The 15,000-nt window shown below is 54.5% G+C and overlaps 1 protein-coding gene across 1 annotated transcript in view; it reads right to left on the bottom strand.

Moving 5' to 3' along the window:
• Positions 1–650: 650 nt before the first annotated feature.
• The window catches only part of LOC144952689 (uncharacterized), a 16,284-nt gene continuing 1,934 nt past the window's right edge, over positions 651–15,000 (bottom strand). Inside the window, exons 2-3 of the mRNA XM_078883166.1 lie at positions 9,772–11,026; positions 651–662 (exon numbers count right to left, since the gene is read on the bottom strand). Of these exons, the coding sequence (XP_078739292.1) occupies positions 651–662; positions 9,772–10,779 (1,020 nt within the window). The 5' untranslated portion in view covers positions 10,780–11,026. The remainder of the gene's footprint in view (positions 663–9,771; positions 11,027–15,000) is intronic.

Here is a 15,000-nt window from a genome sequence, read left to right as displayed (position 1 = left end):
GCTGTAGTAGTAGCTGCAGTAGCTGTAGTAGTAGCTGTAGTAGCTGCAGACTCAAGTTGAGCGAACAAGTGGCTCTCACTCACCCCCAGTAAACTCACCACCACTCACCTCTCTGTAGTAGCTGCTGTAGTGGTAGCAGCTGTAGTAGAAGTAGCTGTAGTTGTAGAAGTAGCTGTAGTAGTAGCTGTAGTAGCTGCTGTAGTAGTATCTGTAGTAGCTGTAGACTTAAGTTGAGCGAACAAGTGGCTCTCACTCACCCCCAGTAAACTCACCTCTCTGTAGTAGCTGCTGTAGTAGTAGCAGCTGTAGTTGTAGAAGTAGCTGTAGCAGTAGCAGCTGTAGTAGCTGTAGTAGTTGCTGTAGTAGTAGTAGTAGCTGTAGTAGCAGTAGACTCAAGTTGAGCGAACAAGTGGCTCTCACTCACCCCCAGTAAACTCACCTCTCTGTAGTAGCTGCTGTAGTTGTAGAAGTAGCTGTAGTTGCTGTAGTTGTAGCAGTAGCTGTAGTAGCAGTAGACTCAAGTTGAGCAAGCAAGTGGCTCTTGCTAGCCGCCAACAAACTCTCCTCCATGAGAGTGACGGCCTCGGTGAGGTCCGCGTGGAGGCGCTCCATCGCCTCGCGGTCCGCACTCGGCGTAGAGGAGGAGGCGGTCAAGATGGTGGCTGCGGTCGAGGCGGAGGAGTTGTACGCGGTGATCGCAGAGAGTTGAGCCCGGAGCGCGGAAAGCGTCGATTCGAGCGCGGCTACCGATACCTCGTCCATGGCGATCAAGATCAGTCTGTGTGTGTGTGTGTCTGTGTGTGTGTGTCTGTGTGTGTGTGTCTGTGTGTGTGTGTCTGTGTGTGTGTCTGTATGTGTGTCTGTGTGTGTGTGTCTGTGTGTGTGTGTCTGTGTGTGTCTCTCACTGTCTCTGTCTCACTGTCTGTGTCTCTGTGTGTCTCTGTGTGTCTATGTGTGTGTGTCTCACTGTGTCTCTCTCTGACTGTCTGTGTCTCACTGTGTGTCTCACTGTGTCTCTCTGTGTGTGTCTGTCTGTGTGTGTCTGTCTGTGTCCCTCTGTGTGTGTTTCTCTGTGTGTCTGTCTGTGTGTCTGTGTCTGTGTGTGTCTGTCTGTGTCTGTCTGTGTGTCTGTGTCTCAGTATCTCTCTGTGTCTGTCTGTGTGTCTGTCTGTGTGTCTCAGTGTCTCTCTGTGTCTGTCTGTCTGTCTGTATGTCTGTGTCTCTCTCTCTGTGTGTCTCACTGTCTGTGTCTGTGTGTCTCTGTGTGAGTGTCTCTGTGTCTCACTCTGTCTGTCTCTCTGTGTGTCTCAGTGTTTCTCTCTCTGTCTATCTCTGTCTGTGTCTCAGTGTGTCTCTCTCTGTCTCTGTGTCTGTCTGTGTCTCTCTTTCCGTGTCTGTCTCTCTCTCTCTGTGTCTCTGTCTGTCGGTCTCTCTCTGTGTCTCTGTGAATATCTGTGTGTGTCTCTGTGTCTCACTGTCTGTGTCTCTCTGTGTCTGTGTGTGTCTCTGTCTCACTGTGTGTCTCTGTCTCACTGTCTCTGTGTGTCTCTGTGTCTCACTCTGTGTCTCTCTCTGTGTCTGTCTCACTGTGTCTGTGTGTCTCTCTCTGAGTGTGTCTCTCTCTGAGTGTGTCTCTCTCTGTGAGTGTCTCTCTCTGTGAGTGTCTCTGTCTGAGTATGTCTCTCTCTGTGTGTGTCTCTGTCTCACTGTGTCTCACTGTGTGTCTCTGTCTCACTGTGTGAGTGTCTCTGTGTCTCTCTGTGAGTGTCTTTGTCTGTGAGTGTCTCTGTCTGTGAGTGTCTCTGTCTCACTGTGTCTCACTGTGTGTCTCTGTCTCACTGTGTGTCTCTGTGTCTCTCTGTGAGTGTCTCTGTCTGTGAGTGTCTCTCTCTGTGAGTGTCTCTGTCTGAGTATGTCTCTCTCTGTGTGTGTCTCTGTCTGTGTCTCTGTCTCACTGTGTGTCTCTGTCTCACTGTGTGTCTCTGTCTCACTGTGTGTCTCTGTCTCACTGTGTGTCTCTGTGTCTCTCTGTGAGTGTCTCTGTGTCTCTCTGTGAGTGTCTCTGTCTGCGTCTCTCCCCCAGTCTCTTGAGCCCAGCAATGGCGGCAATCTTCCGCAAATCCGTTTTATTCGCGTTTCTAGAAGATTCTGCCATCTTCCGGAAGATCACCAAGGGCTGACGTCATCTTCCGGAAGATCACCAAGGGCTGACGTCATCTTCCGGAAGATCACCAAGGGCTGACGTCATCTTCCGGAAGATCACCAAGGGCTGACGTCATCTTCCGGAAGATCACCAAGGGCTGACGTCATCTTCCGGAAGATCACCAAGGGCTGACGTCATCTTCCGGAAGATCACCAAGGGCTGACGTCATCTTCCGGAAGATCACCAAGGGCTGACGTCATCTTCCGGAAGATCACCAAGGGCTGACGTCATCTTCCGGAAGATCACCAAGGGCTGACGTCATCTTCCGGAAGATCACCAAGGGCTGACGTCATCTTCCGGAAGATCACCAAGGGCTGACGTCATCTTCCGGAAGATCACCAAGGGCTGACGTCATCTTCCGGAAGATCACCAAGGGCTGACGTCATCTTCCGGAAGATCACCAAGGGCTGACGTCATCTTCCGGAAGATCACCAAGGGCTGACGTCATCTTCCGGAAGATCACCAAGGGCTGACGTCATCTTCCGGAAGATCACCAAGGGCTGACGTCATCTTCCGGAAGATCACCAAGGGCTGACGTCATCTTCCGGAAGATCACCAAGGGCTGACGTCATCTTCCGGAAGATCACCAAGGGCTGACGTCATCTTCCGGAAGATCACCAAGGGCTGACGTCATCTTCCGGAAGATCACCAAGGGCTGACGTCATCTTCCGGAAGATCATCAAGGTCACTACTTCTTCTTCCGGAAGAACACCAACAGCTTAACTTCATCTTCCAGAAGATCAACGACGTCACTACTTCATCTTCCAGAAGATCAACGGTCACTACTTCCTCTTCCAGAAGATCAACGGTCACTACTTCCTCTTCCGGAAGATCACCAAGGACTTAACTTCATCTTCTGGAAGAACAACGACGTCACTAATTCCTCTTCCGGAAGATCACCAAGGGCTTAACATCATCTTCCGGAAGATCATCGACGTTACTACTTCCTCTTCCGGAAGATCACCAAGGACTTAACTTCATCTTCTGGAAGAACAACGACGTCACTAATTCCTCTTCCGGAAGATCAACGACGTCACTACTTCCTCTTCCGGAAGATCAACGACGTCACTAATTCCTCTTCCGGAAGATCATCGACGTCACTACTTCATCTTCCGGAAGATCAACGACGTCACTACTTCATCTTCCGGAAGACCACCAAGTGCTTAACTTCATCTTCCGGAAGAAGTAGTGACGTAGATGATCTTCCGGAAGATGAAGTTAAGCCCTTGGTCATCTTCCGGAAGATGAAGTAGTGACGTAGATGATCTTCCGGAAGATGAAGTAAAGCCCTTGGTGATCTTCCGGAAGATGAAGTAGTGACGTTTTGATCTTCCGGAAGAAGAAGTAGTGACCGTTGAACTTCCGGAAGATGAAGTTAAGCCCTTGGTCATCTTCCGGAAGATGAAGTAGTGACGTTTTGATCTTCCGGAAGATGAAGTTAAGCCCTTGGTGATCTTCCGGAAGATGAAGTAGTGACGTGATGATCTTCCGGAAGATGAAGTAGTGACGTTTTGATCTTCCGGAAGATGAAGTTAAGCCCTTGGTGATCTTCCGGAAGATGAAGTAGTGACGTGATGATCTTCCGGAAGATGAAGTAGTGACGTTTTGATCTTCCGGAAGATGAAGTTAAGCCCTTGGTCATCTTCCGGAAGATGAAGTAGTGACGTTTTGATCTTCCGGAAGATGAAGTTAAGCCCTTGGTCATCTTCCGGAAGATGAAGTAGTGACGTGATGATCTTCCGGAAGATGAAGTAGTGACGTTTTGATCTTCCGGAAGATGAAGTTAAGCCCTTGGTCATCTTCCGGAAGATGAATTAGTGACGTTTTGATCTTCCGGAAGATGAAGTTAAGCCCTTGGTCATCTTCCGGAAGATGAATCAGTGACGTTTTGATCTTCCGGAAGATGAACTTAAGCGCTTGGTCATCTTCCGGAAGATGAAGTAGTGACGTTTTGATCTTCCGGAAGATGAATTAGTGACGTTTTGATCTTCCGGAAGATGAATTAGTGACGTTTTGATCTTCCGGAAGATCAAGTTAAGCCCTTGGTCATCTTCCGGAAGATGAATTAGTGACGTTTTGATATTCCGGAAGATGTGTGCAGAGTCACAGTCTTTAAACCTCATCACCCATTGAACCCTCGACAATCAGGAGGAGTGGGGGACGATGTAAACCCCAGCCGCAAGCGATGATGACATTCTCGCAACTTCCATCAGCTAGCTGAGACAGGCCACTGTGGGTTTGAACGAGGTCTTAGATGTACACCCACCACCGGAGTGGAAGAATGGCAGGCGCATCTTACAGATGACTAGTCGATGGTCGGAGGGCAGATCAGCTCCACGGTAGGTCCTGGTGTCAAGGACATGGGCTCGCATCCGCTGGTCCGTCACTACGTAGCCCGGCAGATGTTCTCGCTTGGTCCTGGGTGTACACCCACCACCGGAGTGGAAGAATGGCAGGCGCATCTTACAGATGACTAGTCGATGGTCAGAGGGCAGATCAGCTCCACGGTAGGTCCTGGTGTCAAGGACATGGGCTCGCATCCGCTGGTCCGTCACTACGTAGCCCGGCAGATGTTCTCGCTTGGTCCTGGGTGTACACCCACCACCGGAGTGGAAGAATGGCAGGCGCATCTTACAGATGACTAGTCGATGGTCGGAGGGCAGATCAGCTCCACGGTAGGTCCTGGTGTCAAGGACATGGGCTCGCATCCGCTGGTCCGTCACTACGTAGCCCGGCAGATGTTCTCGCTTGGTCCTGGGTGTACACCCACCACCGGAGGGGAAGAATGGCAGGCGCATCTTACAGATGACTAGTCGATGGTCAGAGGGCAGATCAGCTCCACCGTAGGTCCTGGTGTCAAGGACATGGGCTCGCATCCGCTGGTCCGTCACTACGTAGCCCGGCAGATGTTCTCGCTTGGTCCTGGGTGTACACCCACCACCGGAGTGGAAGAATGGCAGGCGCATCTTACAGATGACTAGTCGATGGTCGGAGGGCAGATCAGCTCCACGGTAGGTCCTGGTGTCAAGGACATGGGCTCGCATCCGCTGGTCCGTCACTACGTAGCCCGGCAGATGTTCTCGCTTGGTCCTGGGTGTACACCCACCACCGGAGTGGAAGAATGGCAGGCGCATCTTACAGATGACTAGTCGATGGTCGGAGGGCAGATCAGCTCCACCGTAGGTCCTGGTGTCAAGGACATGGGCTCGCATCCGCTGGTCCGTCACTATGTAGTCCAGCAGATGTTCTTGCTTGGACCCGGCGTGCATCCACGATGTTGTGTGGATGCGCCGATGCCGGAACAGCGTGTTGGTAACTACAAGCCCATGGGCTGCACAGAAATCTAGCAGCCTCCTAGCGTTGTTATTGAGCTGATCTGGCCCATGCCTTCCAATCACTCCAGACCACGTGCCAGCATCGTGACCAACTCGGGTATTGAAGTGTCACCCAACAAGATGACTCACGCACTCACACACACACGGAGACACACACACACACGGAGACACACAGACACACACACAGACACACACACAGACAGACACACAGACACACACACGGAGACACACACACACACGGAGACACACACACACGGAGACACACAGACACACACAGACAGACACACAGACACACACACACAGACAGACACACACACAGAGACACACACACACACGGAGACACACACACACGGAGACAGACAGACACACACACACAGACAGACACACACAGACAGACACACATGGAGACACACAGACAGACACACACACACAGACACACACAGACAGACACACAGACAGACACACACACAGACAGACACACACAAACACACAGACAGACACACACACAGACACACACACGGAGACACACACACGGAGACACACAGACAGACACACACACACAGACACACACAGACACACACACACAGACACACACACACACAGACACACACACAGACAGACACACACACACACACAGACACACACACGGCGATAGTGAACCACACACACACAGACAGACACACACACACACAGACAGACACACACACACAGACACACACAGACACACACACACAGACACACACACACACACAGACACACACACAGACAGACACACACACAGACACACACACGGCGATAGTGAACCACACACACAGACACAGGACGCGTTAATGTTTTTATGAAACATGCATTGTAGTTACAGTAGAGTGGAAGGTACAGCAGGTAGGGCGAACTCCACGCCACGCTGTGTGCATAATAATACTGTACACGTGTCCGTGTGTCTCTCTGTGCGTGTGTGTCTGTGTGTGTGTCTGTGTGTCTGTGTGTGTGTGTCTCTCTGTGTGTCTGTGTGTCTCTTTGTGTGTGTGTGTCTGTGTGTGTCTGTGTGTCTCTTTGTGTGTGTGTCTGTGTGTGTCTGTGTGTCTCTTTGTGTGTGTGTCTGTGTGTCTGTGTGTGTGTCTGTGTGTCTGTGTGTGTGTGTCTCTCTGTGTGTCTGTGTGTCTCTTTGTGTGTGTGTGTCTGTGTGTGTCTGTGTGTCTCTTTGTGTGTGTGTCTGTGTGTGTCTGTGTGTCTCTTTGTGTGTGTGTCTGTGTGTCTCTGTGTGTGTCTGTGTGTCTGTGTGTGTGTGTCTCTCTGTGTGTCTGTGTGTCTCTTTGTGTGTGTGTGTCTGTGTGTGTCTGTGTGTCTCTTTGTGTGTGTCTGTGTGTGTCTGTGTGTCTCTTTGTGTGTGTCTGTGTGTCTCTGTGTGTGTCTGTGTGTCTGTGTGTGTGTGTCTGTGTGTGTCTGTGTGTCTCTTTGTGTGTGTGTCTGTGTGTGTCTGTGTGTCTGTGTGTGTGTGTCTCTCTGTGTGTCTGTGTGTCTCTTTGTGTGTGTGTCTCTGTGTGTGTCTGTGTGTCTGTGTGTGTCTGTGTGTGTCTGTGTGTCTGTGTGTGTGTGTCTCTCTGTGTGTCTGTGTGTCTCTTTGTGTGTGTGTCTGTGTGTCTCTGTGTCTGTGTGTGTCTGTGTGTCTCTTTGTGTGTGTGTCTGTGTGTGTCTGTGTGTCTCTTTGTGTGTGTGTCTGTGTGTCTCTGTGTGTGTCTGTGTCTCTCTGTGTATATGTGTCTGTGTATCTGTGTGTGTGTGTCTGTGTGTGTGAGAGTCTGTGTGTGTGTCTGTGTGTGAGTCTGTGTATCTGTGTGTGTGTCTGTGAGTGTCTGTGTGTGAGTGTCTGTGTGTGTGTCTGTGTGTGTCTCTGTGTATGTCTGTAAGTGTGTCTGTGTGTGTGTGTCTGTGTGTGTGTGTCTGTGTGTGTGTCTCTGTGTGTGAGTGTCTCTGTGTGTGTGTCTGTGGGGAGTGGTGGTGCAGCGGTTAGCGCTACGCTACGCTGGTGTGGTGGTGGTGGTGTAGTGGTGGTGGTGTAGTGGTGGTGGTGTAGTGGTGGTGGTGGTGTAGTGGTGGTGTAGTGGTGGTGGTGTAGTGGTGGTGGTGTAGTGGTGGTGGTGTAGTGGTGGTGGTGTAGTGGTGGTGGTGTAGTGGTGGTGGTGTAGTGGTGGTGGTGTAGTGGTGGTGGTGTAGTGGTGGTGGTGTAGTGGTGGTGGTGGTGTAGTGGTGGTGTAGTGGTGGTGGTGTAGTGGTGGTGGTGTAGTGGTGGTGGTGTAGTGGTGGTGGTGTAGTGGTGGTGGTGTAGTGGTGCTGGTGTAGTGGTGGTGGTGTAGTGGTGGTGGTGTAGTGGTGGTGGTGTAGTGGTGGTGGTGTAGTGGTGGTGGTGGTGTAGTGGTGGTGGTGTAGTAGTGGTGGTGTAGTGGTGGTGTAGTAGTGGTGGTGGTGGTGTAGTGGTGGTGGTGTAGTGGTGGTGGTGTAGTGGTGGTGGTGTAGTGGTGGTGTTGGTGGTGTAGTGGTGGTGGTGTAGTGGTGGTGGTGTAGTGGTGGTGGTGTAGTGGTGGTGGTGTAGTGGTGGTGGTGGTGTAGTGGTGGTGGTGTAGTGGTGGTGGTGTAGTGGTGGTGGTGTAGTGGTGGTGGTGTAGTGGTGTGGTGGTGTAGTGGTGGTGGTGGTGTAGTGGTGGTGTAGTGGTGGTGGTGTAGTGGTGGTGGTGTAGTGGTGGTGGTGTAGTGGTGGTGGTGTAGTGGTGGTGGTGTAGTGGTGGTGGTGTAGTGGTGGTGGTGGTGTAGTGGTGGTGGTGTAGTGGTGGTGGTGTAGTGGTGGTGGTGTAGTGGTGGTGGTGTAGTGGTGTGGTGGTGTAGTGGTGGTGGTGGTGTAGTGGTGGTGTAGTGGTGGTGGTGTAGTGGTGGTGGTGTAGTGGTGGTGTAGTGGTGGTGTAGTAGTGGTGGTGGTGGTGGTAGTGGTGGTGGTGTAGTGGTGGTGGTGTAGTGGTGGTGTAGTGGTGGTGTAGTGGTAGTGGTGGTGGTGTTGTAGTGGTGGTGTAGTGGTGGTGGTGTAGTGGTGGTGGTGTAGTGGTGGTGGTGTAGTGGTGTGGTGGTGTAGTGGTGGTGGTGGTGTAGTGGTGGTGTAGTGGTGGTGGTGTAGTGGTGGTGTAGTAGTGGTGGTGTAGTGGTGGTGGTGTAGTGGTGGTGGTGTAGTGGTGGTGGTGTAGTGGTGGTGGTGTAGTGGTGGTGGTAGTGGTGGTGGTGGTGGTGGTAGTGGTGTAGTGAACATCGCTAGCACTGGGGAGACAAAGGCGGCCGGGCGTGGTGCTGGCCACCCCCCCCCCCTCTGTGTGTGCCAGCAACCTTCATAGGTGCTGCTGCTAACAGCACTTGCCCCTACAGCCCTGCTAGAGGCTACCTGGGGGAGCTTTGTCTGTGTGTGTGGTGTGTGTAGCACATAGACACTGCTGCTGCTACTAACAGCACTTGCCCCTACAGCCCTGCTAGAGGCTACCTGGGGGAGCCTTGTCTGTGTGTGTGGTGTGTGTAGTACATAGACACTGCTGCTGCTACTAACAGCACTTGCACCTACAGCCCTGCTAGAGGCTACCTGGGGGAGCTTTGTCTGTGTGTGGTGCGTGTAGTACATAGACACTGCTGCTACTAGCAGCACTTGTCCCTACAGCCCTGCTAGAGGCTACCTGGGGGAGCTTTGTCTGTGTGTGGTGTGTGTAGTACATAGACACTGCTGCTGCTACTAACAGCACTTGCCCCTACAGCCCTGCTAGAGGCTACCTGGGGGAGCTTTGTCTGTGTGTGGTGCGTGTAGTACATAGACACTGCTGCTACTAGCAGCACTTGTCCCTACAGCCCTGCTAGAGGCTACCTGGGGGAGCTTTGTCTGTGTGTGGTGTGTGTAGTACATAGACACTGCTGCTGCTACTAACAGCACTTGCCCCTACAGCCCTGCTAGAGGCTACCTGGGGGAGCTTTGTCTGTGCGCGTGGTGTGTGTAGTACATAGACACTGCTGCTGCTACTAACAGCACTTGTCCCTGCAGCCCTGCTAGAGGCTACCTGGGGGAGCTTTGTCTGTGTATATGTGTGTGTATCTATATGGGAATCTACGGGTCTCTATCTCTCTGTCTCTCTGTGTATCTGTCTCTCTGTGTGTGTCTCTCTGTCTGTGTGTCTCTCTGTCTGTGTGTGTCTCTCTCTGTCTCTCTGTTGCCCTAAAAGTCTGTCTCTCTGTCTCTCTCTCTCTCTGTGTCTTTCTCTGTGTCTGTCTCTCTCTCTGTCTCTCTCTGTGTCTCTCTGCCTCTCTCTCTGTCTCTCTCTCTGTCTCTCTCTCTCTCTGTGTCTTTCTCTGTGTCTGTCTCTCTCTCTGCCTCTCTGTGTCTCTCTGTGTCTCTCTGTCTCTCTGTCTCTCTCTCTGTGTCTCTCTGTGTCTCTCTCTGTCTCTCTGTCTCTCTCTCCCTCTCTCTCTGTCTCTCTGTGTCTCTCTGTGTCTCTCTGCCTCTCTCTCTGTCTCTCTGTGTCTCTCTGTGTCTCTCTGCCTCTCTCTCTCTGTCTCTCTCTCTGTCTCTCTCTGTCTCTCTGTGTCTCTCTGTGTCTCTCTGTGTCTCTCTCTGTCTCTCTCTCCCTCTCTCTCTGTCTCTCTGTGTCTCTCTGTGTCTCTCTCTCTGTCTCTCTCTCTGTCTCTCTCTGTCTCTCTCTCTGTCTCTCTGTGTCTCTCTGTCTCTCTCTCTGTCTCTCTCTGTCTCTCTCTCTGTCTCTCTCTCTGTGTCTCTCTCTGTCTCTCTCTCTGTCTCTCACTGTGTCTCTCTCTGTCTCTCTCTCTGTCTCTCTGTGTCTCTCTGTGTCTCTCTGTGTCTCTCTCTCTGTCTCTCTCTGTCTCTCTCTCTGTCTCTCTCTCTGTCTCTCTCTCTGTCTCTCTCTCTGTCTCTCTCTCTCTGTCTCTCTGTGTCTCTCTGTGTCTCTCTGTGTCTCTCTGTGTCTCTCTCTGTCTCTCTCCCTCTCTCTCTGCCTCTCTCTCTCTCTGTCTCTCTCTGTCTCTCTGTCTCTCTCTCTCTGTCTCTCTCTCTGTCTCTCTCTGTGTCTCTCTGTGTCTCTCTCTGTGTCTCTCTCTGTCTCTCTCTGTGTCTCTCTGTGTCTCTCTCTGTCTCTCTGTCCCTCTCTCTCTCTCTGTGCGCACCCCTTCCAGCACGCCACGCGGTGTAATCATCATAACAACCACCATCACCTCCTCCTCCTCCTCTCACTGTCCTTCACGGCTCAGCCAGAGTCTTTCACCGCCACATCGTCACCAACATCACCAACATCACCAACATCACCATCATCGCCATCATCGCCATCGTCGCCACCGTCGCAATCATCGCCATCGTCATCACGGAGATCCCAATCGTCGCCCGCATCGTCGACAAAGTCGTCGTCGTCGTCGTCGTCGTCGTCGTCATCGTCTGAAGACTCAGCCTTGACGAACACAACTACGTAGGGAGAGAGACAGGGGGGGGGTGAGTGGGTGAGTGAGTGAGTGGGTGAGTGGGTGAGTGGGTGAGTGGGTGAGTGGGTGGGTGGGTGGGGGGGTGAGTGGGTGGGTGGGTGAGTGAGTGGGTGGGTGGGTGGGTGGGTGAGTGGGTGGGTGAGTGAGTGGGTGAGTGAGTGGGTGAGTGAGTGAGTGGGTGAGTGAGTGGGTGAGTGGGTGGGTGAGTGAGTGGGTGGGTGGGTGAGTGAGTGGGTGGGTGAGTGGGTGAGTGGGTGGGTGAGTGAGTGGGTGGGTGGGTGAGTGAGTGGGTGGGTGAGTGGGTGGGTGAGTGGGTGGGTGGGTGGGTGAGTGGGTGGGTGGGTGGGGGGGTGAGTGGGTGGGTGGGTGAGTGAGTGGGTGAGTGAGTGGGTGAGTGGGTGGGTGAGTGAGTGGGTGGGTGGGTGAGTGAGTGGGTGGGTGAGTGGGTGAGTGGGTGGGTGAGTGGGTGGGTGGGTGGGTGAGTGGGTGGGTGGGTGAGTGGGTGAGTGAGTGGGTGAGTGAGTGGGTGAGTGAGTGAGTGGGTGAGTGAGTGGGTGAGTGAGTGGGTGAGTGAGTGAGTGGGTGAGTGAGTGAGTGAGTGAGGGGGTGAGTGAGTGGGTGAGTGAGTGAGTGAGTGAGTGGGTGGTGAGTGAGTGAGTGGATGGGTGGGTGAGTGAGTGGGTGAGTGAGTGGGTGAGTGAGTGAGTGAGTGGGTGAGTGAGTGAGTGAGTGGGTGAGTGTGAGTGAGTGAGTGAGTGGGTGAGTGAGTGAGTGGGTGAGTGAGTGGTGAGTGAGAGGGTGAGTGAGTGGGTGAGTGAGTGAGTGGGTGAGTGAGTGACTGAGTGGGTGAGTGAGTGGGTGAGTGAGTGGGTGAGTGGGTGAGTGAGTGGGTGAGTGGGTGAGTGAGTGGGTGAGTGAGTGGGTGAGTTAGTGGGTGAGTGGGTGAGTGAGTGGGTGAGTGAGTGGGTGAGTGAGTGGGTGAGTGAGTGAGTGGATGAGTGGGTGAGTGAGTGGGTGAGTGAGTGGGGTGAGTGGGTGAGTGAGTGAGTGGGTGAGTGAGTGGGTGAGTGGGTGAGTGAGTGGGTGAGTGAGTGAGTGGGTGAGTGAGTGGGTGAGTGGGTGAGTGAGTGGGTGAGTGAGTGGGTGAGTGGGTGAGTGAGTGGGTGAGTGAGTGGGTGAGTGAGTGGGTGAGTGAGTGGGTGAGTGGGTGGGTGAGTGGGTGAGTGGGTGAGTGGGTGAGTGAGTGAGTGGGTGAGTGAGTGAGTGGGTGAGTGAGTGGGTGGGTGTGGTGGTGGGTGAGGGTGGGTGGGTGAGTGAGTGGGTGGGTGAGTGGTGGGGTGAGTGGGTGAGTGGGGTGGGTGAGTGGGTGGGTGAGTGGTGGTGGTGGTGTGGGTGGGTGAGTGGGTGGTGGGTGGGTGGGGTGAGTGGTGGTGGGTGGGTGGGTGGGTGGGTGGGTGGGTGGGTGAGTGAGTGGGTGAGTGGTGGGGGTGAGTGGGTGGGGGTGAGTGGGGGGTGAGTGGGTGGTGGGTGGTGGTGGTGGGGTGAGTGGGTGAGTGGGTGGTGAGTGGGTGAGTGGGTGAGTGAGTGGGTGGTGGTGGGTGAGTGAGTGGGTGGGTGGGTGGTGAGTGGGTGTGTGAGTGGGGTGGGTGAGTGGGTGAGTGGGTGGGTGGTGAGTGGGTGGGTGAGTGGTGGGTGGGGGTGGTGGGGGGTGGTGGGTGGTGGTGAGTGGTGGGGTGGGTGAGTGGGTGAGTGAGTGGGTGAGTGGTGAGTGAGTGGGGGTGGTGGTGGTGGGTGGTGGTGGTGGTGGGTGAGTGGTGGGTGTGTGAGTGGGTGAGTGGGTGGGTGAGTGGAGTGGGTGAGTGGGTGAGTGGGTGGTGAGTGGGTGGTGGGTGAGTGGGTGTGTGAGTGGTGGGTGAGTGGGGTGAGTGAGTGGGTGAGTGGGTGAGTGAGTGGGTGAGTGAGTGAGTGGGTGGTGGGTGGTGGTGGGTGGTGGGTGAGTGGGTGGTGGGTGAGTGGGGAGTGAGTGGGTGAGTGGTGGGTGAGTGGGTGAGTGGTGAGTGGTGGGTGGTGGGTGAGTGGGTGAGTGAGTGGGGGTGAGTGGTGGGGTGAGTGGTGAGTGGGTGAGTGAGTGGGTGGTGAGTGGGTGAGTGAGTGGGTGGTGAGTGAGTGGGGTGAGTGGTGGGTGAGTGAGTGGTGGTGGGTGAGTGAGTGGGTGAGTGGGTGAGTGAGTGAGTGAGTGGGTGAGTGGGTGAGTGGGTGAGTGGTGGGTGAGTGAGTGGGTGAGTGAGTGGTGAGTGGGTGAGTGAGTGGTGAGTGAGTGAGTGGGTGAGTGGGTGAGTGTGAGTGGGTGAGTGAGTGGGTGAGTGGGTGAGTGAGTGGTGGGTGAGTGAGTGGGAGTGGGTGAGTGAGTGAGTGGGTGAGTGAGTGGTGGTGAGTGGGTGAGTGAGTGGGTGAGTGAGTGAGGGTGAGTGGGTGGTGAGTGGTGGGTGAGTGAGTGAGTGGGGTGAGTGAGTGAGTGGGTGAGTGAGTGGGTGAGTGAGTGGTGAGTGGGTGAGTGGTGGGTGGGTGAGTGAGTGGTGAGTGGGTGAGTGAGTGGTGGGTGAGTGGGGTGTGGTGAGTGGGTGGTGAGTGGGGTGAGTGGGAGTGGGGTGAGTGAGTGGTGAGTGGGTGAGTGTGTGGTGAGTGGGTGAGTGAGTGGGTGGTGAGTGAGTGGTGAGTGGGTGGGTGAGTGAGTGGGGGTGTGAGTGGGGGGTGAGTGGTGGGTGAGTGGGTGGTGGTGGGTGGGGTGAGTGGGTGGTGGTGGGTGAGTGAGTGGGTGGTGAGTGGGTGGTGAGTGGGTGAGTGGGTGAGTGAGGGGTGAGTGAGTGGGTGAGTGGGTGAGTGAGTGGTGGTGGGTGAGTGGGTGAGTGGGTGAGTGGTGGGTGGTGAGTGTGTGGGTGAGTGGTGGTGAGTGGTGGGTGAGTGAGTGGGGTGAGTGAGTGGTGGGTGTGGTGAGTGGGTGTGGGGTGAGTGGGTGAGTGGGTGAGTGAGTGGGGGGTGAGTGGAGTGGGTGAGTGAGTGGGTGAGTGAGTGAGTGGGTGGTGAGTGGGTGTGAGTGGTGGTGGGTGAGTGAGTGGTGAGTGAGTGGTGTGAGTGAGTGGTGAGTGGGTGAGTGAGTGGGTGAGTGGTGGGTGAGTGAGTGGGTGAGTGAGTGGGTGGTGAGTGGGTGAGTGAGTGGGTGAGTGGGTGAGTGAGTGGGTGAGTGGGTGGGTGAGTGAGTGGGTGAGTGAGTGGGTGAGTGGGTGGGTGAGTGGGTGAGTGGTGTGGGTAGTGGGTGAGTGAGTGGGTGAGTGGGTGAGTGAGTGGGTGAGTGAGTGGGGTGAGTGAGTGGTGAGTGGGTGAGTGAGTGGGTGAGTGGGTGAGTGAGTGGTGAGTGAGTGGGTGAGTGAGTGAGTGAGGGGTGAGTGGGTGAGTGAGTGAGTGGGTGAGTGGAGTGAGTGGTGAGTGGGTGAGTGAGTGGGTGTGAGTGGGTGAGTGAGTGGGTGAGTGAGTGGGTGAGTGGTGAGTGAGTGTGGGTGAGTGGGTGAGTGGTGAGTGAGTGAGTGGGTGAGTGAGTGGGTGAGTGAGTGAGTGGGTGAGTGGGTGAGTGGGTGAGTGGGTGGGTGAGTGAGTGGGTGAGTGAGTGAGTGGGTGAGTGAGTGGGTGAGTGGTGGTGAGTGGTGAGAGTGGGTGAGTGGGTGAGTGAGTGAGTGAGTGAGTGAGTGGTGAGTGAGTGAGTGGGTGAGTGAGTGGTGAGTGGGTGAGTGAGTGGTGAGTGAGTGGTGAGTGGTGAGTGTGAGTGGGTGAGTGAGTGGGTGGAGTGAGTGGAGTGGGTGAGTGAGTGGTGAGTGGGTGGTGGGTGAGTGAGTGAGTGGTGAGTGGGTGAGTGAGTGGGTGAGTGTGTGGTGAGTGGGTGAGTGAGTGAGTGGGTGGTGAGTG

The sequence above is a fragment of the Lampetra fluviatilis genome, chromosome 69 (genome assembly GCF_964198595.1).
Source record: "Lampetra fluviatilis chromosome 69, kcLamFluv1.1, whole genome shotgun sequence".
Taxonomy (NCBI): Eukaryota; Metazoa; Chordata; class Hyperoartia; order Petromyzontiformes; family Petromyzontidae; genus Lampetra; species Lampetra fluviatilis.
This window is presented reverse-complemented; position numbering and strand designations above follow the sequence as displayed.